The sequence below is a fragment of the Anser cygnoides genome, chromosome 1 (genome assembly GCF_040182565.1).
Source record: "Anser cygnoides isolate HZ-2024a breed goose chromosome 1, Taihu_goose_T2T_genome, whole genome shotgun sequence".
In the NCBI taxonomy this organism is placed as follows: Eukaryota; Metazoa; Chordata; class Aves; order Anseriformes; family Anatidae; genus Anser; species Anser cygnoides.
In genome coordinates, this window is record NC_089873.1 from 200,519,395 (window position 1) to 200,545,908 (window position 26,514).

Consider the following 26,514-nt stretch of genomic DNA (forward strand, 5'->3'; position numbering starts at 1 on the left):
CACTCCCCTCCCCAAACATATCCCTACAAAATGTTAGCTTGGCCATGTACCGTAGGAATGACTCAGCTCTGATATTCTGTAAGACTTCTGCAAGAAATCAAATAGGTGGCAGCTGTGATGAAAAAATGCCCGGCTTTTCATCCGCATCCATACCAGGTTGGATTTTTAAGTCTATTTCACCTTACACAGCAGACCCTGGCTGTTGCTAACAGAGAGGATTACTAGTAAAAGGATCTGGCTTGCAAGAGGGATCGTTCCCAGATGATGGAGGCTGAGCAACCAGCTCAGGACCTGCTCTTGCTTTTGGCTGCTCCCCACCTACCACCAGTCTTGTGAGTAAGGTTGTTCCTGAGTCCGTGGGCACTCCGATCTAGGACGTGGACTTCCCTTCATACCTCCCTGGCTGTAAAATTTCCTCTCTCCCATTCATCATCTATTGCTTATGTCGAGAGATTCAGTTGTGTGATAGACTGTGATGGTCCTGCTGTGTGAGCAGCCAGGAAGAATAAGACTTCATTAAGCGCTGAATCTCCTACTGTGATCCATGTAGTCTGCTTTCTGGGAGAGAAAGAGCAGCTTCAGGAACAGGAGCAGCACGTACTGCTAGACCCCAGGGAGCCTTCTATATACACAAGGAGTCTTCTCTTTCTTTAAATGTGGTCTTATGATGGGGAAAGGATAGATGAAGGGCTTTCTGTTGTGAATGGGTGAAACCCCTGACAGGCTGAGAATGAAGAGTTTGGAGTTTCTCCTCACTGCTGAGACTGGAAGCAGGGCTTAGGTGTTAGCCAGTGACTGGCTTGGGGAGTGACCGTGTTAATGTTTCTCCTCACGTGGCCATAGTGAGAAATGGGATTTGAGAAGGACATAAGAGGGGCTGTAGAATAATATCTGCAAAGCACTTCAGTGTTAGACAAAGAGCAGGAGCTGGGCAGGAAATATGAGTGCTTTTCTGGTATGGTGCTAGGAGGTCACTCTCGTTACTCACCTGTAGAGTCACAGAGCCACAGCATGGTTTGGGTTGGAAGGGACCTTAAAGCCCACCCAGTTCCACCCCCCTGCCATGGGCAGGGACACCTCCCACCAGCCCAGGTTGCCCAAAGCCCCATCCAGCCTGGCCTTGAGCACCTCCAGGGATGGGGCATCCACAGCTTCTCTGGGCAGCCTGGGCCAGGGCCTCACCACCCTCTGAGTGAAGAATTTCTTCTGAATATCTAATATAAACCTACCCTCTTTTAGTTTAAAGCCATTCCCCCTTGTCCTATCACCGCACCCCCTGACAAAGAGTCCCTCCCCAGCTTTCCTGTAGCCCCCTTTAGGTACTGGCAGGCCGCTGTAAGGTCTCCCCAGAGCCTTCTCTTCTCCAGGCTGAACAACCCCAACTCCCTCAGCCTGTCTTCACAGGAGAGGTGCTCCAGCACTTTGATCATCCTCGTGGCCCTCATCTGATCTCATTGTAATACTTCCATGAAATATTTCTCTGCTTGATAGCTGCATGTCCTCAGTGGCTGCCATCACTGGTGCAATAACAGGGACCCATCCATACAGGAATCTGGTGTCCTCAGTCCCTGTGGCATCCTGAGATTAGGTAATGACAAACAGCAGAGATAATACAGATCCTGGACAAGAGTTTAATTTTGGCCCTTTTCAGTTCATCTTCTCAGTATCTCAGAGTGTTGGGACACGTTGATGGGGTTCACCTAGAGACCTAGATCACTCTGGGTGTTTCAGTTCAAGTCATCCTGAATAACAGGTCTAAAATAAACCAGCTGCATTACATCCTGAAACTGCTGGTTTCTCCCAACAACTATGTGAGGAGCCGAGGGTAATCAGCTCAGACATAGATGTGTCCATAGATGTTTAAACTGGGCCATATAAATGTCACCCAAAGATCCTAGTTAACTGCAATAAATGTTCTGTTGGTAGGAAAATCAGCCACCTGTAGCCCAATAAATAGATGTAGTTGGTTATCCATGCATGAGAATAATATTGGATACAACAGTATACCATGACTTAAAGGCAGAAGAGGAGGGAGTACTGATCATGGAGAGAAGATTCTTGTTGGATAGGAGAGAAAATGTCAACTTCAGCATGAAATGACACTGGGTTTAGCGTGTCATTTGCCCATGTGCACCATCAGATCAGTTCTCATCCAGTGCAGTGATGTTGGACATGCTCAGCCCCGGCACGTGCAGCCTGCCTGGAAATGATGGAACTGAGGAGGTAGCTGGAAATTTGCTGTTTATCAAAGCAGCTATGTCTCAGCGATTGCCAGCAGCTGAGTGTTCAGATCTCCTTTTTGGGTTGGGAGCGGAGTATAGAAAACTGGATCTTACATCATGCATCAACCACTACCTCAGTGTTTGGGAGCTGAGGTGCATCGCTCTGTAAACCACCTGTTTTCCATTCGTGCTAAGGCTGTGTTCTTTTTGCTACCCAGAATCCTGAGCAGAGGTTTCTTCTGGTTTTAGATAGACTGGTAAGTCTGGATGGTCTCGATCGCACAGCAAAGCCAGGTGCCTGTAAGGAGGAAGGGGTTGCTTTTTTGTGGATAAGACTGATTGGTGGCAGAACAAATTCATAAGGCAACACAGTCCTCATTTTCTTTGGTGGACTGTGCACTGGAGGTGGTTTTGAGATGCTGTAGATTTTGGAAGAACCTCACTGAGCAGGCTTACATTTTGCATCTTCATCCACTGTGGTGGGTAATGGCTGGTGGAGAAGTACCAGGCCCCCAAGTTAGCATTGCATTTGAGGAAGGTGGACTGATTCTGCTTTGAGGGCATCAATAAGGTGCCTTTGGCTTAAAAAGTCATTGCCGAATCCTAGTGACTATCATCTATAGCATTTTGTTTTGGGATCAGATTGTGGAACAAAACGCCTTTGATCTGCTTCACCTTCCTCAGTCTCACTACAGCCCTGTCTAAAATGCAGAGCTGGCTTTAAAACCTCCTTTTGGAGACTTGCTATCGCCAGGGGCATACTGCTATCGGGCTGAATGCTGGCTGCAAACTTTCCAAATGGGGTGTTTTTTTGTTTTTTTTTTTTTTTTCTTCCCTGAAAATGCTGATCTGACACAAAGAAAACACTGGGAATGGGATGATTTTGACAATGCTCTGACAGAAACCAGGCAGGTTTCCAGTGCAGCCCCCACTTGCCAGGTGGGTCTCCTTGTTTCTTGTCGGCTCACGCACACTACCCCTGGCAGTTTGCCCTGCTGAATCCCAGGCACGCGGCTCATCGGTACAGCAAATTCCCAGGGCTTCCAGCTACTGCAATGAAAGAACCCAGCAAAGGTGAACGACCCCTGGGCTGCAATGCTGAGGTACCCATCCTCCCCGAGTCTCCCCTATGGCACTGGGAGTATTGGGGATGCTTGCAAATGGTTGGCACAAAATCCTGCCTTAAAGTTTTCACAGATGACTTCTGAAACTTTGCCACTTCTAAGTTTTGCTTTCTTTTGGAGTAAATATTTTTTGATTTTATTATATTATTAACAATAACAATAATAATTATAATTATTTAGGTCTCAGCTCTGGAGCTGAGCATGGAATTAAGCATAGGTCCATCTGCTCAAACTACTGATTAACTTCTGCTAATGGGGAGGTGTCACTTGAACTGGGAATGGGTGTGACCTCTCTGATCTCTTCTCTCTGATGACCAGTGATAGATAGGACATGGGGGAATGGCTTAAAGCTGCTTCAGGGGAAGTTCAGATTGGAAATTAATAAAAAGTTCTCCATTGAGAGGGTGCTCGGGCACTGGAACAGGCTCCCCAGGGATTTGGTCACAGTACCAAGCCAGTTGCTGTTCAAGAAGCGTTTGGGCAATGCTCTTAGATATACGGTTTAACTCAAGTTGCTGTGTGTGGAGTCAGGAGTTTCACCTGATGATCCTCATGGGTCCCTTCCAACTCAAGATATTCTATGATTCCACGATCTTCTCCTCAGCAGCTCTGCTCTTGTTCTCTGGGAGGGCTCCCCAAAGGGTCCCACTCCCCACACAGCCTCCCGAAGGGCTCTTGGTGGGGCACCACAAGCTGTTAATTCTGTCAATCCCTCTCATTCCTCGTGGCCATGAGGAAAGGCTACTCAGTAAAACAAAGTTCTCTTTTCTTTTATCAGACCTGCCATGGCCAAAGGCAGGTCCCTGCTTCCTCCGGGCTGGGGGGCACAGGTCAGCCTCAGCCAGCCTCTGCGTGGGACCAGGGCACTGATGAGGACAAGCCAAAGAGAACCCATGCAGGTGAGCAGAGGGTGGTTATGGCAGCCTGGAGACACGGTGGAAGCAGCATCAACAGTTCTGACTACAGGATTACACATTCCCATAGTTTAGGAAAAATCTGCAATTCAGAACTGATTTTAGACTCCACCTTTGCAGTGCCCAGGTCTGCCTAACAGGTTGTGAGAAGGAGCAGCCTGCCTTTCCCATGCTTTTCTCAGCTGGTGATCAGGTGGCTGCAAAGCCCCAGTGTTTTCAATGGGATGCTGCTGTCAGAGCCATGCAAGAGCTGGTGCCAGTGCACGTACTCACTGAGTATGTGAAACCTGCTGGTCGTCAAGGGGAACTTAAGAAACCCCAAATACGAAACAACAACAACAAAAGTCTGGTATTTTTTAAGCTGGTCTGGGGTTTTTGTGTTGAGGGAGGGGTGGATCTCGGGGATTTTGCAAGATGCAGCACCGAGCGTGGCCAGGGAGCATCCAGGAGCCCTTCACTGCTACTGGGCTGGGCTGACAGCTGCCTGAAAGCACTTGGTTCCCTCTTTAAAGAAAGACTTGAAAGGATCCACTATGGGAGAAGAAAAATGCAAAAGCAGTGGAGGAGCAGGCTGGAGACAGGCTGCAATTAAATGGGTAGCTCAATCAATAACCCTTTTAATGGGAGGGAAAGATCAATCTTTTATCTTTCCCTCCACGGCTTACTCCTACCCATGTATTTACTTCTTACAGCCAGGCAAATTTGGGTAAGCTGGAAGGCAGGAGGCAGGATTTGGCCCACAAAGCTTGCACTGGAGCAGGATCCTGCTGTGCTGTGCTGGTCGTGGTGGGGTCCCCACTCCATCCCAATCCGGCTGGCTGGGGCTGTCGCATGGCACCTGGGGCTGAGCAATGGCCAGGTTGCACGGGCAGGGAGCAGGGAGGACAGCAGGACAATGGCTGTGGTCACACCGGTATAACTCGGTAAAAACTCATACTGATAGACAACAGTCAGGTACAATGCCTGGTTTTGATCAGAATCAAGTGAAAGACATGTCCTTCTGACTGACACCCGCGGCTGAGAAGGTCGCTCTCCCATTTCCCACAGTGAGCAGTGCCGGAGCAAGACGGGCCCAAAAGCTCCTCGGTAAGCAGATGTGGTCTCTCCTAATTAGAGATTAGCTTCAGCCCTGTCGTGTTTCTTCAGAAATGTTCCTAGCAGCATTTTGCAAGGATCCGGGACTTGTCCACAGGCAAGCAGAAAGCCTGCGAGCCTCCAGAGCCTGGCCTTCAGCAGGGACCCATCCTCTGCCCGCTTCCATCAGAAAACTCCCAGGCAGCGTGCCTGCCTGCGTGCACAGCCCCCGCAGAAACGTGCAGTGCTCCAGACATGGTTTTTATTCAGAGCCATGAAAATAGTCCACCCAGGCAGACAGGCACAGCTTTGTATTGTTCGGAGCTGGTTCCACTGGGGAATTTTTGAATTCAGATTGCCCAACTCTAGCTCTGCAGGGCTGGATGCCAAGGTATTTGGGCACAAAATGGCCAAGTGAGGTTTCATTCTTTTTTTGTAGGCAGACAATATTTTTATGCCCCGTCATGGCTGGGCAATCAAAACAGCAATTAGGTTGCATCAGCAGATGTGCTTGCTTTTAGTGACTGTCGGTCTCAGCAGCGCACAAGCTATATTCTGTTTGGGACAAAGATCTTTTCATTTCCAAATATAACTTGGACCTTTAAAGTGCTTAGTCAACCATCTGAAAAGCTGAGCAGGGGTGGCATTTGCTTTTAGCACTCTCAGCCCAGGAAACTGCAGATGTTTATCTTCAGCCCTCCTGTAAGGTGAGCAGAAAATGGAGGCCTTGCATCTGCTCCGTGAAGGCAGGCAGAGAACAGCCCATGCGATCCCTCGCAGTGAACAACAGAGCAGATTTTGTTTTCACGTCAGCACAAAGCCAGCTCAGTTTCCCAGGTCTGCAACCCCACCGTGGCCAGCACAGCCCCACAGTGTTGTTCTCCCTTCCCTGGCCTGGCCTGGCCGAAAAGCTGAGCACCTGTCCTGAGAGCCACACAATGTCCCTCCCTGACTGGGGACAGAGGCGAGCACTGCTGGAGGTCCTCAGTCACGAGCCCTCTCAAGCCAGCGGAGAGAAGCGGTGCCTCTCTCCGTCCACAGTGTCTCAAACAGATGAGACAAAACATCTGCTGAGGGAGGGCCCCTGGCTCGCGGGGTGGCCAGAGAAGGCGAGCAGCCGAAATGTGGCACCTGGCTTTTTTGGATGATCAAAGCTAGGTGACATGACTCCTGCTTCTCTGCCTACAATTTCCCAGCACTCCCAAATCCACCAAGCAGCAGCTGAACTTGCTGGTACTCGTCACTTCGGAAAGTCAGGTCTCAGCCATGCCTCAGACTTCACAGGAATTTGTGCAGGTTGGAGCAAAACAAAGGGATAAGGTACAATACACATGAATTTCACTCAAATTAGCCGAGATAGACGTGGTAAGTGCTGCTTTTCTGACCAGGCAGACAGCTGCGACAGGGCTCTGCCTTCGGCTGGGTCAGGTCACCATTGGTGCAGCCACATGCCCACCCTGGCACCAAGGGAGAGCAGGAACATCCACCTGGTGGCATGGGCACCTTGGGTTACAGCATGCCACCCTAGAAACACACGACAAGGAAACAACACAGAAACCTCAAGGTCTGAAAACCACATAAAAAAAATAGGCCTCCATTTTCATTTGAGGCTCTTTGGCATTAATAAAATATGAACAGAGTTTAATAGGATCTCACGTACTGCAAGAGTACAACCTGGTCATCTTCAGGTTGTCTCCAAAATACCAACAATGTTTGAAACTAAATTAGAACCCTTATTTTTCCACATTGCTCTCACTTCTGTTATATTCACGTTGGTGTGTGTGGGGGGGGGTTGTTTGTTTTCCTCTCTCTCTTCTGGCCTACTGGTGTATATCTGAGCTGAGGATGATCAGCCTGCAGGAACTAAATGATTTACTGGACACTGCTGGAGCTGCCTCAAAAATTAGTCCCACATCTAGGTCTTGAATCAGACCAAGCAAAGGTCACCTGAAAGTTTTTTTGCTGACCTGAGAAGAATGCTAGATACTCTGCAAATGTAAGGCAAAGCAAACATACAAACAAGAATCAAAACACAAAGAGAAGCAAATCCTGGGCCTTACATGGACCTCGGCCCATCAGTCACTGCAGGCTGCGGTGGCTGGAGCGCCAGCTGTGTCACAGACATGGGGCAAGCCGGACGAAGGGTGACGAGGTGTAGGAGGGCAGGGGCTTCTCCTCATGAAGTTACGAGGGCCCTGAGTTACGGCTCAAGGGGTGGCTGTGGTGGAAGATCTCTGCGCTGAGAGCCAAAGGTTCTCTGGGGCTTTCTCTCCAGCGTGTCCCTTGTGGGCAGATTTCAGCAGATGCAATTTAAAAGATATCAAGCTCTTTCCTAACTTCATTTGTCTGTATAAATAATCACTCCGATTGACAAAGGGCTGTTCCGGGATCACAAAAGGGACGGGAATTAGTGCTCAGAGCTGGAAATGGGAGGACGGACGGGAGGGTCTCCAGTCTGGGAGGGGTGTTCTCCACAGGAGCTGCCTCCTCCAGTGCTGGGGCAGGCAGGCCGGCTGTGGGGGGCAAACATCATGCTGATGGAGGATTTCAGCTCCCTTCAGAGCTGAAAGGACAGAGGTCTGGGACTCATTGCTACCCTTCCTGTTCTGTTTCTGTCTGCTAAAACCCAGACCGATCATCTCCACATTACCAACCTGCACAACCTCCTTTCTGAAGCAGGGCCACTGAGGCACAGGGCATTAAATGCCTACCAAAGTAGTCCCCACTGCAGTGTGTCTCCTGCTTTCTCCAGCTTACATCAAGACTTCACCAGCACCAAGACCTGGACACCAAACAAGACTTGGGTTATCTTCTTGCCCTAGGCCCAGGGCTGGGGAGAGGCTATCAATGGCGGCCTCAAGTGCCTGTGTTTATTGAGCATTAGGGACTGAACTGCCCAGAGCCCTGGGGAGCCTTGGTGATTCCTTACGTGCTGTATGCTACTGGGGATCAGGACTTGGCAGTGGAGCAACATAGGAGCCAAGGGATGTCCCCAGACCATGCTGACTGCAGCACCAGGGAGGGCACAAGACAACTCCATAGTATTCGCATGGATACTGATGCCTAGGCTAGTGGGGGAATGTACAGCTCAGGCCCAGTAAACTCTGAATACTGACATACTCGAGAGCTTAGACTCATCCTACATAACCCAGGTACCTGAGCTATGCCCCTGACCTCTCAGGATTTCAAAGGATGAGTGCAGGAATTCCCAGCCCTGCCCAAGAGCTGCTGGTGACGCTGCGCCAACACGCACCGAACTACAGGGAAGAACACGCCTCTTCCCTCATTGCTCACTCCCCGTGCTCCTAACACCAAAATAAGCCGGGAAATTGGACTTAAGGAACAGCAAAAGGGCAGAGGCATTTTGAAAGACATGGCAAAAGGAGGGTATGTGCTGCAGAGGAGGAGGCTGTTGGCTTTTGGAAAAAAAAAAAAAAAGAAAAAAAAAGCCTGAACTTTTAAAATTAAATTTTAAAGTTGCCTTTCTTTTTTGCCTATATTATTCTTCTGTGATGGACAAATGTAAGAGGGGAGCAGTGGAACCGCAGCACCCGCTGAATACTTTGGGAGCCCACTGGTGTCCCTCACCATCCTCTGCGCTTCTGAGGCCACAGCAGAGGTGACCAGGTGCCCACCAGCGTGGCCCACAGCCAAGTGCTGCCCGTTGCACATGCTCATGAAAAGCAGCCACTCGGTCACCCTGCTCCTTTCTGTACATTTCAAATATGCTAGCCATCCGAGGACCTGCTTCATTCACAACAGCGGAAATAAGGACTTCTCATCGCAGTGGCTGTGTTAATAGCCCAAATCTCTGCAGCAGCAGGAGGCCTTGTCCAAAATTTATGGTCTTATGGCTCGCCTGAATCCCGCTTCTTGAAGTGGGGATGGGGGTGTAGCCCCTTCATCCCACACAAAGAACCAAAATAATGAGTGTGGTTTCAACAAGGGCAGCGGCCTTTGAAGGGGAATTGCTGGATGGGGCCAGAGGCATGTGGGTGATGGCACAGGGCAGGGACGAGCTCGGTGGCACGGGTGGGCAGTGGGGACATGTCCCCCACGTGTCCTCCCTGCGAGCCACAGGGAGAAAGCAAAGGCAAAGCTGGGGCAGGGAGCAGCCTTGGGGGGCATGTTATGGGGTGCCACGGCAGGGCACGGTGTGGGGTGCCTCGGGCAGGGCCATCGGGACGCCTTTCGCCACCCGGCTCTGGCCCTGCTTGTCACAGTGGGAGGAGGGAACGGGCCCAGGCGCCGAAAGGTCTGTGACTCCGCTTAGGTCACGCTCATGGTGTTTTTCTGCAAAGGGATCTACGTAAATAGAAAGAAACCATTCATCTGGGCTGGGAGGACTGGCAGGCTTCGGAGTCGCCCTGTCCACTGATATCCAGCCACCTTCGTTTTTGATTTCTGCCCTCCTCCCCCCAGCAGCTCAGCTCCCAGGGCATCGTCCTCATGAAACGGCCTTTTGTTCCCGGGTGCCTGAAGCCGACGTGCCTCCCTGACTCGCTGCTTCGTTTCAGGGCTGACGCCCTCGCCGCTGGTTTCACCTTCCTGGTAGCGATTGTCTCGGACCCAGTTTCGGTATCGCTGTTTCTCATCTGCGGCTCGACGGCCCCGTATTCACCAGCCAGAAGCCCAAACCCTTGCACTTGCCCGGCCTCTGCCCTCACCGGCGGGCCTCCTGTTTGCCGAGGGGTGACCGGAGCCGGGGCTGCACCGCCGAGCCACAGGAGACCTGGAAGCAGCGCTGGGTTTGTTTAAGATGTCTGGCTCTGTCATTCGGATTCACTGCTGTGATCTGACTCGCTGCGCAGCACGGTTTTGATTGCAGCCAGCCCGTCCTCGCCTCTGCAGGGTCAGCTGGTTTTCCAGTTTTCCTCCTTAATCTAAGGGAAGAGCCTCACCACTCCAGACTTGAGGATCTCCGTGGGCAAAAGGCATTAAGAGAAATGCAAAGAAAAATTAAATATAACCATTTGGGGATTTCTTATCTCCAACGCATATTTATACAAGTGCACACAAGTCTCTCGGTGCTGCTCAGGACACTGCTAGATGCATGTTGCCTTTGGTTTTCATTGTCCCAAGAAGTATTCTCCTCTTTTGATAGCAGCAACAGCTTTCAAGGATGGATGCAACCACTGAAGGAGAGGGAAAATCTGACACAGCTTTTCCCCCGCACTAACAAGAGTGGCAGCTAATTAGATGGCCAATGTCCCACCAGGCCTTTTACCTCTCCTAGGACATCCTGCCTTGGCTAATCGCTCCAGCTCGAACCGCAGGGAAGTGTTGATAGCAGAAGAAAATGAGATCACACTAGAACTATTGCACTGCCTTTCGTGGTGAGAAGAATAAAACGTTTTTCCGTCAGTCGCTCAGATGGCTACAGATACGCTGTGCTGAGCCCTTCCCAGTGATGCCATTATCAGGAGCTCAGCAGTCACATCAGCTTTGTCCTCAATTTGAGCATTTTCCGGTTTTACTTTCTCTGCAGCTTATCGAGCGGTAGACACTGTTCTTGATAACTCCCGAGATAACTCGACTTTCTGACTTTTATTTTCACTCCTCGGCACCTTTCGTGAATGGATCTCACGTACTTCAGGAAGCCCACGTCTAAAAAGCCCTGAAAGGGGGGAGCAGGAGGCAGAAGGGGTCTAATTCTCCAGTGCCTCACCTTGCCCATTACAACCTCATAGAGCTTGAAGACCTCCGAAACAAGTCCAGGGGTGGGACGGGAGGAGCCAGTCTGACAGAACTACAAATTAGGTCTGCGGCCCTGCTTTGGGGCAGATAGCTGTGGCTCTGCCAACCCCAAGACGTGCCTGACGCCCCTCTCTCCCAGCCACAGCCGAGCAGGTTGGTGACGCTTTGCCAGCAGCTGCCCCTGGTGGCTCAGAACACAACCGAGGAAATGACCTGGCAGGCTCGCGAGCCACCCGCCGCACGGACAAACAGCTCCCAGTCACTTTCTTCTGCCTCCCCTCGCTTAGTCATACTGCAGGCACCGCTTACAAACCACATCCTTCTGTTGCAGGATGACTTGCCCCCGCCGCCCGTGACACATTTGCTGATCGAATGGGTGCGGGGCGTGATTTGTCGCGGGGAGACGTCGCTGCCCCTCGCTCAAGGTGCCAGGACAACCTCTGCCTTTACGAAGCACTGCCCTTGTCCCATGGCAGGCTGCAGGGAGCTCCGTCTCCTGCGCTTTTGTCTGACCCACCGCTTGCACGGTAGCACATCGCGGCTGCTTAACTGGAAGGGAATCTAAGTCCCCTGCCGGGGAACTACGGGGGGAAATTTGCTTTTCATAAACTGGCTGGGAAGAGGCAAATTCCCTGCCCACCAGCAGGAACGTGCCTATGAATAGCCCCTGTGTAAACAGGGGCTGCATATTGCTGAACGGCATCGAGCATGCTTACCGCCAGCCATCTCTTCCAGAAATTCAATAGACATTGATATTTATATCCAGCCCTTATGGCTTAGCATGCTTCAGCACAAATATACGTTTATTAATACCGCAGTACGTTGGGTCTCACCGACTCCTGTTGAGTCTTATTTCACCTAAAGGTACGCTCTTTTTCCTGAAATAAGCTAAGCCAAGAGCGAGAGATCTTTCGGCAGAACAAGTAATGTGCTTAAGGCTACATTCAGCAATATTTTCCTTATTTCACTTGATCAAAGTGATATTTAAGCAGAGGGCTGCATTCTGCCCGGCAGTACGGCGGTGTTAATGGTACGTGACCGCAGCGATTGCAGCGGCGTGGCTCTCAGTGTCGTTCGACAAAGCAGAGAGCGGGGGCTTCGGCCCAGCGTTCTCCAAATAAGAATACTGGGGATGGAGCTCTGCCAGGGACGAATCTGACCCATACTGTTTCTGAATTGATGGAGCCAAATAACACAAAAATGTAAGTGGATCTGTAACCCATTTATAAGAAAATCCATGATTTCCAGTGATTTATAGAGCCCTGCCAGAGGAAAGTTAAGTTTCAAGAGCAATATAACATAACTAAAAGAAGTTATTTCTCCCTGTAAAAGGACATTTTAATAGAAATGAGGACGAATAAAATTCTTAAAACATGACCTTGCTGTGGAAATACAATCCTGTAATGTTTTCCATCTCAGATCATTCTCCTGTGCTGCACGAAGGGCATCATCTGCTTACAAACCAGCTGTTTCTGTGATCCCGCTGTCCAGCATTTTCCTGAATCTGTATCAATAAAAATGCTTCTGTAGCAAGGGGAATTATCCAGGTCTGCGTGCCTGAGGTTCGGTGAGATCAGGCGTAGCCGGCAGTTAGCAAAGCAAGATGCAAAGTTATTATGCATGCATTCGCCCAAACAGGAGCCAGGTTCCACCGTTTCCTGATGCGCCGCTGCTGAAGCTGTGGCTGCCAGGGCTTTGCCAGCAGAACGAGGCGAGCTGCTTGCACCCTCCCTTTCCCTTCTCACGGCATCACAAACAGGGCTCGTGCCTTCTGCAAAGCCGGCCTGAAATAGGGCAGAGTCTCTTCAGAGGCAAACCTGGAAGCAGGAGTCAGCCGTTTCCACCGGGCAGCGGACAAGGCTGGAGGAGACAGGGGAGGAGAGGAGCTGGCTGGTGCTGGTCCAGGGAAGCAGCAGAAGCTGTGGCTCCTTTCCTCTTGCTCTGCAGCACCAGATGGCCGGGCCCGGTCTGGTTTCTGCCTTTTTGTACATGACCGGAGGCACTGCCCGGCCTCGCGGGAGGGGAGGCGGAGGTGGAGGTGCCAAGGTGCGCGGGTTTGCACGTCTGAGGCACGCAGCCGCTTCCCCCGGAGCGGTGTTTGTTTGCGGCTGAATTGCAGGATTTGGGACTTCTCCTGTCCAAGAATGTTCTTGGCATCCCTGCGATGGTGTTCGATGAAAGGAGAAACACGCCATGCAAACGAGCCTTCAACGCGGAGCCTGTTTTGCTGGGGAAGATTCCATGTGCTAAGTGCCTTCGCTCACACGCCTAATTGCTTTTAAGTGTGGTACCTTCTGAGAAGACCCCGCTTCCACTGACACCCTGCTTTGTCAGGGTGTAACCCTCAGAAAAATAATGAAACAGTGTAAAAACATTTTAAAATCAAAATAAGCCAACTTCGTAACAGATGCGAATCTTTCAGCACTTCGGCTCTTCTTTGTCCAGAAACAAAGAATAAAACTGTGTCATAACTCAGCCTGATCTTCCAACATGCTTATGTTCATATCTCGGGGGCTTCAATGGGAAATGGACCTAAATTATGTGCCATATCCCAAAAGCTGCTGAGTTTTGTATTTGTTGTGAAAATAATGGAAGTCATAACATTGTCAGTGAATACAGGAAGCTAATTTCACTGATCAGCTCTATCCTTAACGTGGCATCATGCCGTACCATGTGTTTCATTTGCAAAAGAGGAACAGACAAGTTCTGTTGCTTGAGAAATTTTATTTTTTCTCAGCAAGACAAAGACATTTGTGCAGTTTGCACTGGCCAGGCACAGAACTGAGCCAAAGCAGTGGAAGGAAACAGGCAGCAAGACCTCCATTTCCAGCTTGCCGCGCAACCAGCAGGCATCCGGGTCAGCTCCCTCTTGCGTGCCCTCTTTTTGGCTCCTTGGCTTTTGAACTCATGGCTTCATGGTAGCCTGGCTGCAAAAGGAGGGCTCGAGGTGGTTGCCACCAGCCTAAATTCTTCCTGGGGCTAGGCTGCGTGCTCCAGTACCGGGCGATGTAGTTGGGGGCCGAGGGAGCCCAGACCCAGAGCACCTCCGGCTCCGAGATGTCCCAGCAGCGGCCCACGTACAGGGGTACAAAACAACGCACTCAAGACTAGAGATGTTTGAGTCTGAAGCCAACAGTCAGGTGGCACCTTCAGGGAAGTAACAAAATCCTGGTGGATCACTAGCTGTTTGCCAGCATTTGCTTGCGGGGTTCAGTGCGTGCTCTGACAACCTGCACGGCATCGCCATGGCTGGAGAGGGGAAACTATCACCAAAGCTAGTCCTGCTGCGGTCATTAAATCTGCTCAGCAGGACTATCCCGATGCTAACATGAATACATTACGCAGAATTATTTATAATTCTCCTGAATCAAGGGGTAAGACCACTAGCGAAGCTACCTTCGCCCCTCTTTTTGGCCTTTTTTTAAAAATTTCCCTGCTGCATCACTCCCCAAAATTGTATGAGCCAAAATACCTCTAAAGTTAACTTGAATACTTCCAAAGCTAACTTGATGCAAAACCTATTTTTTCCGGATGATCCCTGTTTACAGTCTCACAACGCCGGCCAGTGTGGTCTCAGAAGGCTTAAGTGAAGTAAACAACATGCTGAAATATATTTAGCGAATTATCATGCAAACCACAGAAGAACATAAAGAGAGCGAGGAGAAGGGACTTCTTGTTTGGGTGGTGATTTAATGTTTTTTAGAGTTACGTAACCATCAAAGAAATTAGATGTGAAAAAGGCCTATTAAGGCAGGGAGCTCAGCTCTCCGGGGCCAGGCCGTAATTGCTTCTTATGATAAACATAATTTTGAGTGCTTTATCTATACGGGGTTTAAATGCTGCGAGTCAGAAGGTGTGCGCCCCCACCCTCGAGGAAGAATTCCACAGACTGTCACATCTGACTCTCTCAGGTAATTACCCGAGCACTCATTTTGCAAATTAGCATGCGTAATTTTAAGGATGGGAAGTCATTTCATAGTGTCGGGGCACAAACTTTATCTGCTTCCTCTAACAGTGTAACACAAATCAAGCGCAAGCGATGCTAAATGGGCGCCCTAAGCCTGCTGGTAATGAACGCAGGGCTGTCACTTGTTCGACGTGCTGGGAACGTGCTGCCTTTTCTGGCCTTTGAGAAACCACATCAATTTCCCTATCTATCCGTGTTTCGTATGGCTTTCCTGAATGATTCATGGACCCATGAAATGTGAGGCTTGTGACAGGTGCCAATCACCTGTCTCACGCTCGCACCGCGCTTTATAGCTTCAGTCAGACAGGGAGAGTGGGTGAGGCTCCACAGCTAGGTGCTCACGTGCCCTCTTTTTCCTGATTGTTTTTTTTCTGAACAAAATTTGAGGATCTTTTAATTTCATATGGGACTTCTAGTCCTGTAGCAATCCATTCGGAGCTACTGCGTGGCAGCTGCCCCCTCCTTTCCCCTTTCCCCAAGCTGCTGGAGGTCTGTGAATTGCAAACACATTCACTGCGAAACTAGTTCAATTTTACAGCACTGACCTTGCCAATCCAACCAAGAAGCATCAAGCTTTTGCATTAAGGTACGGACAATGAAAGCACTGCACACTTTTACGGCACGGTCATGTCTTAGGGAAGAACCGTGTGGACCTACTGAGCACTCCTGGAGTATCTGCATGCGCACTGTGGCCAGGCAGACGTTTCCAGGACACAGCTGATCAGCATCTGATTTACCAGCTTGGTTTTCAGCTGACAGCAGCTGGGTGTGATTCTTGCTGGGAGGCAGCGGAGATGCACCATACAGCTCTCAACTTTCTCCTTCGGAAGGTCCAGGCAGAAATACGGCAGCCGCAGCATGAGCTCAAAGCTGGTGTCACACCACGGTGTAAGTGCTCATTCAAAAACACCAAAAATGCATCCGATTCCTTCAGAAGGCGGAGAAATCCCTACTTCCTCTGGAAGCGTGTTCCTCCCTTGTGTTGCATTACTGTTTGTTTCCTGAACTTTGCAAAAGTTACGGTTGTTGGCGATAAAAGTCTGTTTAAACCAGGTCTCTTTCGGCAGGTCAGCAATCCGTCCGGAAGGCTGTGATGGTCTCTGTGACGGTCTGAAGCCAGTGTGCTCCATACCGTCAGGAAAAAAATCCCCCCCTTTCCCATACATGGCAATAACTGGCAGCCTCTTTAGGTGATCTCAGCATAAAGGACTGGTGGTGTTTACAGAATTCACCACCTTCTTAACATTTCCGGGCAGGTCAACATGCCAGGCTGCTTGTAATTAAATCACCTCTTCGTTTCAGGATTCTGCTTTCCCTTTCCATTCAGTGTCTGGGCAAAAACTGAAGGGAACGCACAGCATTGGATGGCAAGGGGTGTACGGCCGGATCCTAAAAGCTGCCAGACAATTGTGGAGGGAGCACCGAATACTTTTCGTAATACTTCTTTTGAGAAATAGATTCACAGGGAGGACTTTCAAGAACGTGGCCATGCTCACCAAGAAGTCAGTCTGTACAAAGAAAGGCTTTTATTCTGCAGAACGTACGCACTTGTTTAGCCTGAAATGGAACAAGCTGAGGGTTTAAAATTGGCCGCGCACACGCACGCGTCTTTGCGGGCAGCAGGACTTTGCAGATGGTGTAAGCTGGGCACATACATGGCCTTTTACACATTTTACACATGGATCCCCACAATTCATTTCAAAACACTGCACCTGGACAAAGACTTTGGGTATCTTCAAATTTTTGAAATTTTCTCTGCGCACCGATTTTCTGGTACTGGATGCGCGCTGCATTTGGCTCTGCTAAGTGTGTTTCTCATTTTCATTAGGCATTAAAACATTTGGGGAAAACAGAGAGGAAAAAATGAGCTTCAGAAAAGATATCCAAGAGATTTCTTGGGGGTGCAGGAAAAGATTTAAGTCAACTTCCATTCACTGTATTGTTTCCAAAAACAATGAAACGCTTTCAAGGCTTATGTTTCTCTTGACAGCTCTCAGACGCTACAGCACTGAAAGGCAAGACTGAGAGCCACAATGGTACTTAAGTGTTTATGGTTTAAGCGAGAGTTAGTCCACTGAATACTTCAGGGATCTGGGCAATACGTCCCGCCTCCTTTCACAAGACGTCTGTGGCGGAACAGAGACGAGATATCCAATTTCTCCAAATTTAAGCCGCCTTACAAGTCAGCCTAACTCGCATACTTGGCGAATGGAAAATGTTCCCATTTTTAACGGGCTTTGCTAAAGCTCCGAAGTTGTCACTCGAGGTGGGAGTAATTTCAGCGCGGAGGAATGGGACCCAGCCATGCTTCTGAATATGCCCAGTCATGGCTACTTGCCGCTGTGGGAATAAAAGAAATTAATGCTGTTATTGAAATCTGAATAATTGCCAATGTCCCAGCGTTAAATATTAACTCAATCAAACCCGTTCTCTTCCTTGTGCTTCAAACCCTGCCTGCTACTAGCCTCACCAATGTGTTTGAGTTTTGAAGCTGGCACGTTGACAGCAAATGAAGTGATCTTACGTGTGCTAAGGAGTCAGCTCTGCTGCTTGTGGCAGTAACTCGGCTCCTCTACCATTTGCTTTAAAACTTCTCTCTCAGATAACATTGTAATGGAGTTCAGCCCCAAATAAAAAGCCATTTACATCCTCCGTGTTGTTTACTTACATTTTAGCTTTGCATTCAGATTAGACGGTGGAAACTAACCTGTTTGGCTTCCCTTTGTCTGCTGGGCTGTAACAGCGCCGTGCTGCAGCATGTGGGATGCAAACGCAGCACGGCGAGTACCTGTGCTCGGGTAAACAGGGGCTTCTCACGTCGGGATGCCATTTCTGTTACACTGCTTGGGAAAAACGAATACTCTCACATTTATTTATTATTCCAAGCGCCGTGCGTTATTGCCTGTGACCGTGGTGTTTGGACGCTTTCCACGCTAAGCTGACTAGGCTCGGTGTGCCTGCCTGCCTGCTGAAAGCAGCTCTGCTTCAGGTACAGATTCCTTCGGAAGCTGGTGGCAGAGGCAGAGGATGCTGCTGTGGGTTTGGTTTTGCTTTTGGTGGAGAAGTTTGCTCTGAGAAACTTTTCGGGAGTTCTCGAAGACAGCCGGAGCTGGGTTCAATTAATCTCCTTAAGCTTGAGAGATGTAAATTGCTAATTTCATCGTGCCCTTTTTAGCCCAGCCAGTTGACTGAATTACACAACGCTTCGTTTTGCAAAAACAGAAGGTATTCCCATGGATAAAAGCAGACAAAGCAGATCACGGCTCCCCGAGCAGGCAACTTGCAGCTATTTTGCCAGGAGAAATCTTGAAAACAATGCGTGCGACATCGTAAATCGTCTCAGAAATTTCAGCGGGCTGTAATGTTCAGTTCCCATAACACGGTGAAGTCCTCCTTACCATAATCTTTCGAGATAGGCATTACGTAGCGCCCGATATTTAATGCGTAAACTTTTACTGAGCGGGGCTGTCGGCGTCTGCGGGACTGCTCGCATTAACGCCCAGGTGCGCGTGCCGCAAACCGAAAGGGCGTACGAGAAGGGAAACTTCAGCGATGCCACGATGTACGAGAGAGGTTAGCACCCCAAAAGGGGGGTTGTGCCTCAAAAGGGGGTTGTGTCCTAAAAGGGGGGTTGTGCCTCAAAAGGGTTTTGTGTCCCAAAAGGGGGTTGTACCCCAAAAGGGGTTTTTTTTGCCCCAAAAGGGATTTATGCCACAAAAGGGGGTTGTGCCCCAAATGTGGGCTTGTGCCACAAAATGGGGTTTGTGCCCCAAAAGGGGGTTTCTCCTTCAAAAGGGGTCTGTGCCACAGAAAGGGGTCTGTGTAAAGGGATTTGTGCCCTAAAAGGGGTTTGTGTCCCAAAAGGGAGGTTGTGCCCCATGAAGGGATTTGTGCTCCAAAAGGGGGTTTGTGCCCCAAAAGGGGGTTTGTGCCTCAAAAGGGTTTTGTGTCACAAAAGGGGGTTTGGCACCTCAAAAGGGGGTTTGTGCCTCAAAAGCAGTTTGGCACCCCAAAAGAGGGTTTGTGCCCCATAAAGGGGTTTGTGCCCCGAAAGGGGATTTGTGGCTCAAAAAGGGGGTTGTGCCTCAAAGGGGGTCTGTGCCTCAAAAGGAATTTGTGCCCTAAAAGGGGATTTGTGCCCCAAAACGTGTTTGTGTCCCAAAAGGGGGCTGTGCCCCATAAGGGGTTTGGCACCCCAAAAGGGGGTTTGTGCCTCAGAAGGGGCCTGCACCCCAGCTACCCCAGCAGACGACGGCTTCTCCTGTCCCCTAATGACACCCTACAGCTCCGTGGGGTAGCGTGGAGCCGGGTAAACCCCACCGACCCCACACGGACAGACACACGGACACCGCACACCGACACACAGACAGCGACCCCCTCCCCTCCCCCCCCCCCCCCCCCCTCCCCGCCCCCTCACGGCCCCGGGGAGGGGGCGGAGCCTCCCCCTCCTCATTTGCATACCTCCCTCCCTCCCCTCCCCGATTGGCTCTCCCAACCCCCGGCCCCACCCCCGGCCCCTCCCCTCTCCCCAACGCTGCCCGGAGACGCGGCCTCGCCCCGCCCCCTCTCCCCTCCCCTCCCCCTTTTTTTTTTTTTTTTTTACCTCCAGGCTGCCCGGAGATGGCAACGGCCGAAGCCTCATCCCATTGGCCGGCGGCTCGGCGGGGGGCGCTTCCCATTGGCCGGCCCGCCGGTCGGTGGGCGGGGCGGGCGGCGCCGATTGGCGGAGAGCTTCAGGGGGGTGTGCGCGGGGGGCAGCGGCCCGGCGGCGGGGCGCTGGGGGGCCGCGGCCGGGCGATGGGGGCGGCCGGCGGCTGCGGCTCCTGCTGCTGCTGCTCGCGCTGCGCGCACTGCTCGCACTGCTCCCGCTGCTCCCACTGCTCCCACTGCTGCTGCTGCTGCTGCTGCTGAGCGGCGCGCGGCCCCCGCCCCGCCGCCCCCCGGCAGCATGAAGAGGGGCAGCGCCGCTTCCATCGCGGCTGGCGGTGGTGGCGGCGGCGGTGGCGGTGGTGGGGGGGGAGCCGCCTCCGCCGCCGGGCAGTACCGGGTGTGCGGGAACTGCCGCAAGGTGCCCAGACAGGTACGGGGTTGGGGGGGGGCGTAAAGGGGCTGGGGAGGGGGGGAGGGAGAGGTTGGGGGGCTGGGGAGTAGGGGGGGTGGGGAGGATTTGGGGGGCCCCCCTTAGGAGTTGGGGGACCCCACTGTGATTTGGGGGGTGGGACCCCGCTGTGATTTGGGGGGGTGTGCCTCACTAAGATTTGGGGGGGGGGGACCCCGTTAGGATTTGGGGGAGATCCCATTAGGATTTGGGGTTGCACCCCACTAGGATTTGGGGGAAGGACCCCACTAGGCTGTAGGGGGGGGACCCTCCTAGGCATTGGGGAGGACCCCTCTAGGTGCTGGAGGGAGACCCCAATAGTCTTTGAGGGGGACCCCCAGTAGAATTTGGGGGGAAGACCCCATTAGGCTTCCGGGGGAGACCCTACTAAGCATGGGGGGGACCCTGATAGAGTTTGGGGGAGCACCCCGCTAGGCTTTGGGGGGATGACCCTGCTAATCTGTATGAAATGACCCCACTAGACTTTGAGGAGGACCCCACTAATCTTTGGGGGGGAACCCCACCGGTCTTTAGAGGTAGACCCCACTATGCTTTAGGGGGGGACCCCACTAAGCTCTGGGGGAGAACCCCAGCAGTCTTCAGAGGCAGACCCCACAAGGTGTTGGGGGGGGCACCCCACTAGGAACTGGGGGCACCCCCCTAGGTGAAGGCCTGGGGAACCCCCCCCAGGCAAGGTCTAGGGGCTCCCTGTGGGTGAAGGGGGGCCCCAGCTGGGTGTAGGGGTGTCAGGGCCCCCGGGGTGTAGCTGCAGGTGGGCCCTGCCACCCCCACTCTTTACCCACCAAACCCCATCCCACGGGGGCCCCCGGTGGCTCTAGGGGCCGGGGGGGCTGCTGGGGGTCACCCCGCACCCAGCCCCGCTGGGAACGTTGCTCCGCAGCGGAGCCCCGAGCAGCAGTACGGCTCAGGAGAGGTTCCCAAATCCCAGCTGATTAAAAAAATAAAATAAAAAGGGGGGTAGGGGGGGGAAAGCCCCCCCCAGCCCGCCCGTGCAGTTATTAAGAGCCCCGCGGAGGGGACCCGCCGCATCGCCACCTCCGCTGGCCATCTGCGGAGCTGGGAGCTCGCTGAGGTGCTTTTTGTTTGTCCAGCGCAAATGAATTAAAATTGCTGAGCTGTGCAAACGCCAGTCCCGGAGCCCGGGATGAAGGCGACGATGCCGTCCTTTAATCCGGTCCCTCCCGATCCCCTTTTGCACCGCCGGCTTCGTTCTCGTCAACGCTAAGAAAGCCTCGAAGTCACCGAGCTCAAATATTTGCGCTCTTTGTCCAAAAACTGTTTTTCTTCCTCTGTGGGTCAGGCCAAGTGCCAATCAAAGTTGTTTTTCAAGCCTCTCTTCCCTGCAGTAGGACTGCTTTTTTTTTTTTTTTTTTTAAGGGTTTGGTTTTTGGAAAGGAGGTGTGTGTCTAGAGGCAGGGGGGAGGAGAAACCTTCCATCTCGGTCGGAGGGAGAAGTAGATCTTAAAAAAAAAAAAAAAAAAATCATGTTTCTCGGATATTTTAATGGAAACAAAATCTTATTAAATGTGCATGCTTGGTATGCGCAGTTATTTTTTCCATAAACTCTTGGATCATGTTACAGCTGATACTTGGTGCTGGGCTCTGAGCTCAGCTTGCGAGAAATGCAGTGGATCAGAGAAGTGCACATCAGCAGCGCCTGCCTCTTAACCGTTTCCTTCCAGCATCCCGGCCCTCCTCGGCGGCAGCTCGCTGCCTTCAGGGGGAACGGGTGCTTAAAAAGAGAGAAGTTCTCCGGGGTTAAAGCCCGAAACAGCTTCAGACTTGACATACGTCTGAAGACACACGAATTAACCGGTGCCAAATACGTCTGTGGAGAGAGCAGGGAGGGAGCGGGCTTTGTTCTGCCAAATAATCAGAATGTTTTGTTGACAAATAAACTGGTGCTTGGCAGCGCTTCTATATCTAAAATTAAATTTAAATTATTGAGTTGGTTTTTTTTTTGTTTTTGAAGCTGCAGCCTCATCGTGCTGGGGAGGTCCTTTTATACCGCTTTAACATCGGAGTGGAGGGGGCAGGATTAGGTTTTACTTCCCTGCTAATAGGAAACTTTCTCAGATTAGATGTGTTTTTTAGCTATTTAGGGGGGATGGTGGTTGTATGGTAAAGCAGAGGAGCCCAGATGGGTCTCTTGAAGGTAACTCACTGCTGTACTGGTTTGTCTATGGTCAGTTGAACTACTTCTGTTGCAAAATTGTGGAAAGAGAAGAGAAACCTAACAGCAGCCCATGAAACCCAGCCGATCTCTTGTAGGTGTTTTGTGCTTGCACTCGGGCATCGTTGCATCTGTTTTTCCTAGGCTGGGCAATAAACAGAAGTATAAAGCTGCTGGCTCCATCTGTAGTCATTTAAACGTTGGGCTAATGAAATCACTGTAAATTTTAACCTTTTGCACTTCACCGGCAAGCAAACAAGTAGAAAACGGGGCGGGGGGGGGAAGGGGGCAGGCTTGGTGGAGCGAGACGTGAGTGCGACCTGAGTCTCCGAGTAATAATCTTCAGATAAGTGCTGCCTCATCTGTTCTTTTGATGGCTTTTTTTTTTTTTTTTTAATGCTCATGTGATAATACGCTGGGAGAATGATTGGTCTTCAAACGTGCTGAATCTCTTCTGCCCTCCTCAGTCTTAAGGCTTGAGCTGAAGGCACTCGAATGCTTGCAGCGTCGGCAGCGCTGTTGGCAAATGTCGCAGGGGGCAAAACGAGGCTGCTGCTCCCTGCCCTGTAACGAAACTGGAAATAGCCTAGCAGATTTGGGAGGCTCACGGGCGAAGGTAAGTTTCTCTTTCAGCAGGGAAACAGGAAAAGCCAGGTGCAGCCGCTCAGGTTTCGGCTAACTTCAGATTAACCAAAGTTACTTCGTGTTGCAGAAAGTTCTGCTAGGGTAGTGCTAGCGCCAGGGTAAGGATCCGATATTCACATATGCCTCCGAGGAGGATTTTTCGTAACAAAAATTAAATTTTCCAACTGGATTTATTGTTACAGGACCCTTCAGATAGGCAGGTACCCTTGCAGAGCAATCGCTGCTGACCAGGAGGGCTGAGATGGACGTGGCCGCGAGAGCTAAAGCAAGGGCTGGCAGCCAGCAGTAGGCGATGCTGTTCTAGGTTCTGCGAGTCAGCCCGTGGAAAAGACAACCAAGGCAAATGCTTTGATTCAGCTTGAAATGAATGGAAGAGTGAGCAAAACTAGATCCGTAGTTCCAGTTTGTGGGCCTGATAGGTGTGCTTTTTAACTGAAATGCAGTGGGTTTGGCATATTGGGAGGCAGAAGCGCTTAAAGTGTCGTGCGAGTGCTGGAGCCAAGTATTGCACAGAGGTGGCTGAGCGTTGCTGCCATCGCTAGGGCCTGTCCTCCAGATCTAGAGGTGGAAAATCCTCTGCTGGGTGTGGGTCAGGAAGTCCCCTGGGCTCGGGAGCTCCGGGGCACAGACCTGATGGGGGCTGGAGCTTGTCTGAAATCCCAGGTTCTCGTACCAAAAAGAAATCCACATCCCGAGCCAGCCAGAAGAGCACACAGAGGAGGGGCTCGGTATGCCTTTGGACAAATAACTGCCTCAGGAAGGCTTTCAGCAGAAAGCAAAGACTCTTCAGGGGATGGAAAAATCCTGATACGCCAGGAAATGTAGGAGCAGGGAGGATTTGCCAACTGTTGCAGCTTAGTTGCAAATTGCAATGCTTATGAAGTAAAAGGGTCTTTTTTTTTTTTTCGTGTGTGTAAGAACAGGTCGATAGGATAGAAAAGAAAATAAGTTTAGTTCCAGAAGTAAACATTTGTTTTGTGCTAGATTTCAGCGGGGGACATAGGGGAGCAAGGACAAAACGGATGATTTTGAGTATCCCTTACTGTTGGCCTGGTGAGGTGAAGCCAGCTCAGACAACCCAGCAGGCCTGAGCCCATCTCCATGCTGGTGTCCTGGAAAAACTGTGTGAAATCCCAGATCTGTTCCTGGTTTTTCAAAGAGCTGTCAAATCAGGGTGATCCTGTGACAGGGAAGTCGCGCTGCATGTGATGGGCAGAATTTCCGTGCTCCTCATCCCCCATGCCAGGATCCTTCTTTAACGCGAGTCTCAATGCTAGACGAGGTACTAAAACAAATGTAGAAGGAAAAGCGTACAGATAAATGAAAAATATGTATGATACAACCCAAAGTAGGTCGCGATAAGCTAAGTAGTAGTCTTCTGCGGGTAAGATCTGTAGTGTCCTCTTCTGAAAGCTATATATTGACTAAAACAAGTGGTTTTTTTTCATTGAATGTCTGAAACAATGCCACAGGCTGAATTTTTTGCTTCAGCAGTAAGCCAGCTGAAAGCAAGCTTTGGGATTTACTGGCACAAAATGTCCTAATCGGGACCTGGGGGGCGGACGGCGGTGGGCCACGACGAGAGGGGACTTCCAGTGGGTTTTCTGCTGGTTGTTACTGACAAATTTTGGCAAGAGCAGCAGCGAGGAGAAGGGTCTCGGTGTGCAGGAGGACCCCCAGCTCCAGTCACCCTGCAGCTGGGGAGCAGGGAGGCAGGGAAGGATGGCTCTAAGCTCAACAGGCACAGAGGTGAGCTGGTTAGATGCTTGTTTCACAAAAAGAAGCTAAAAGAGTTTGCTTTTCTAATCCTGCAGAAAGAAAGGCCGAGAGGGGATGTGATTGGTGTCTATAAATACATCAGATGGCAAGAGCCAGTGAGGAGAAATAAGCTGAAGAGCAGATGGATATAAAAGGGTCGTAAATACACGTTTAGGCTGGAAAATTAAGTGTCCAGAGTGGTGAGGTTCTGGAAGAGTTTGTTCTAGGTCTAGAGCGGTCAAAAATACACTTGACAATACATTTCAAAAATACTTTTAAGATAGAAAGAGTTGTGAATGTCGTCAGATGATGCAGCGCTTACAACAGCACTGGCCTAGACTCAGTGAGCTGAGGTCACGTCAAAAAAAAAAAAAAAAAGAGAAAGAGAAGAGAGACTTTCATTCACTTGATTGTTCTACGTGGGTGAGTAAGAAAGTAGCCCGAAAGTGAACCAAAAATAGTCTAATGTCAGGTCTCATAAGGCTGTGTAAGCGAAAATGTGTGTCACCGTGAGTCATGGAGGTGCATGGAGGTGCTGGTACCTGTTCTGTGGAAATCAAAAGGCCTCTCAAGGACGTCTCGAATATTTTAAAGAAAGCCACCCCGGTTCAATGTATTCTGAGCATATGCAAACTAAAGCTGCCGTGCCTCTGCTGGAAGAGCCCCGCAGGTTTTCCGTGGCGTGTTATCGCGTGGTTGGCCTCGGAGGTCTGGTCGTCAGGCTTGGCTGGGGCAGAGCAGCTTACTTGGTAAAATCAAACAGCATCCTCGGCAGTTCTGGCTGCTCTCGGTAATGGTCCCGTTGCCCTGCAGCTGCCTCCGTTCGCAGTTGCCTGGATAACTTCAGGTCTCCGGTGGGCCTCTCTCTGAAGGGGTTCTCAACGGGATTTGCAAACCTCGGCACGGAGAGCTAACTCTGGTTTTATCGCGTCTAATTTTAGCGACTTTCTGTTGTCTGAGGCACTCTGCGTGCTGCCGGCGTTGTCCTCCTGTCCCTCCTGTCCTCCTGTCCCCAGCGCTGGAGCTGCTTCTGCGTGCTCGGCTGGGGAAGAGGTGGGGAATGTGGCCTCTGAGGGGCCAAAACCTTAACAAGACCCTCACCTTCATCAGTTGTTCTTCTTTATCTGGCTTAAAACCAAAGCGAACAACAACAAAACACACTCAAAACAAAACTTAGAAACCAGGATCCTTTCCTGTGGAATATATGCACTGAAAACCCGGTGATGACTCTGTTTTCTCTCTTTCTCCATCCTTGCAAGTCTTGCAAGTAATTCATATCTTTTTAGAGTCTGACCCTTTTAAGTAATTGTTTTCCTGGCTCCCTGTGTTAATTATTGGCTTTGGTGTCTGGAATCGGAGAGCGCTATTGCTGTTCTAGCATTTCTGCTGGTATTGAGTGTTCCTCCACTTGTATCTTAAATGGTAATGTAAAACATATTCCTCATACCTTTCTAGTCTCATGTGCTGAAAATGAGAAGAGAGATTTTCATTAGACCTGTAATGAGAGTGACATGAGTGGAGCAAACCTCCAGTGGAGGACGATGTTTTGCAATGACAAGCCTGGCAGCAACCCTGCTCATTTGAAATAGTCACTTTTATTTAAAAAAAGGAAAGAAAATGTATTCTCTGAATTACAGGGAACTAGTGGAGGCAGGAGGGGAAAGAAAATGGGGAGGAGGATTTTTCTTCAAAAGAAACCTTGAGGTTTAATGTTCAGAGTGAGTTAGCCAAGCGTGGAGGTTGTCCTCTATTAAGACTTACTGTTGCTGGTAGGAGTGGTGCATTGCATTAGCCAAATCGCAGGCTGTGGTTTGGAGATGT

The 26,514-nt window shown here is 50.7% G+C and overlaps 1 protein-coding gene across 5 annotated transcripts in view; it reads left to right on the forward strand.

The window, feature by feature from the left end:
• Window positions 1-19,771: 19,771 nt before the first annotated feature.
• Window positions 19,772-26,514, forward strand: part of SESN3 (sestrin 3) — a 45,503-nt gene continuing 38,760 nt past the window's right edge. For 3 of the 5 annotated variants that reach the window (XM_066989860.1, XM_066989861.1, XM_066989863.1), the window contains exon 1: window positions 19,772-20,078. In XM_066989860.1, the coding sequence (XP_066845961.1) occupies window positions 19,947-20,078 (132 nt within the window). In that variant the 5' untranslated portion in view covers window positions 19,772-19,946. Of the gene's footprint in view, window positions 20,079-22,652; window positions 22,907-26,514 lie in introns of those variants that run through there. The other 2 variants (XM_066989862.1, XM_013178083.3) reach the window with 2 other exon arrangements.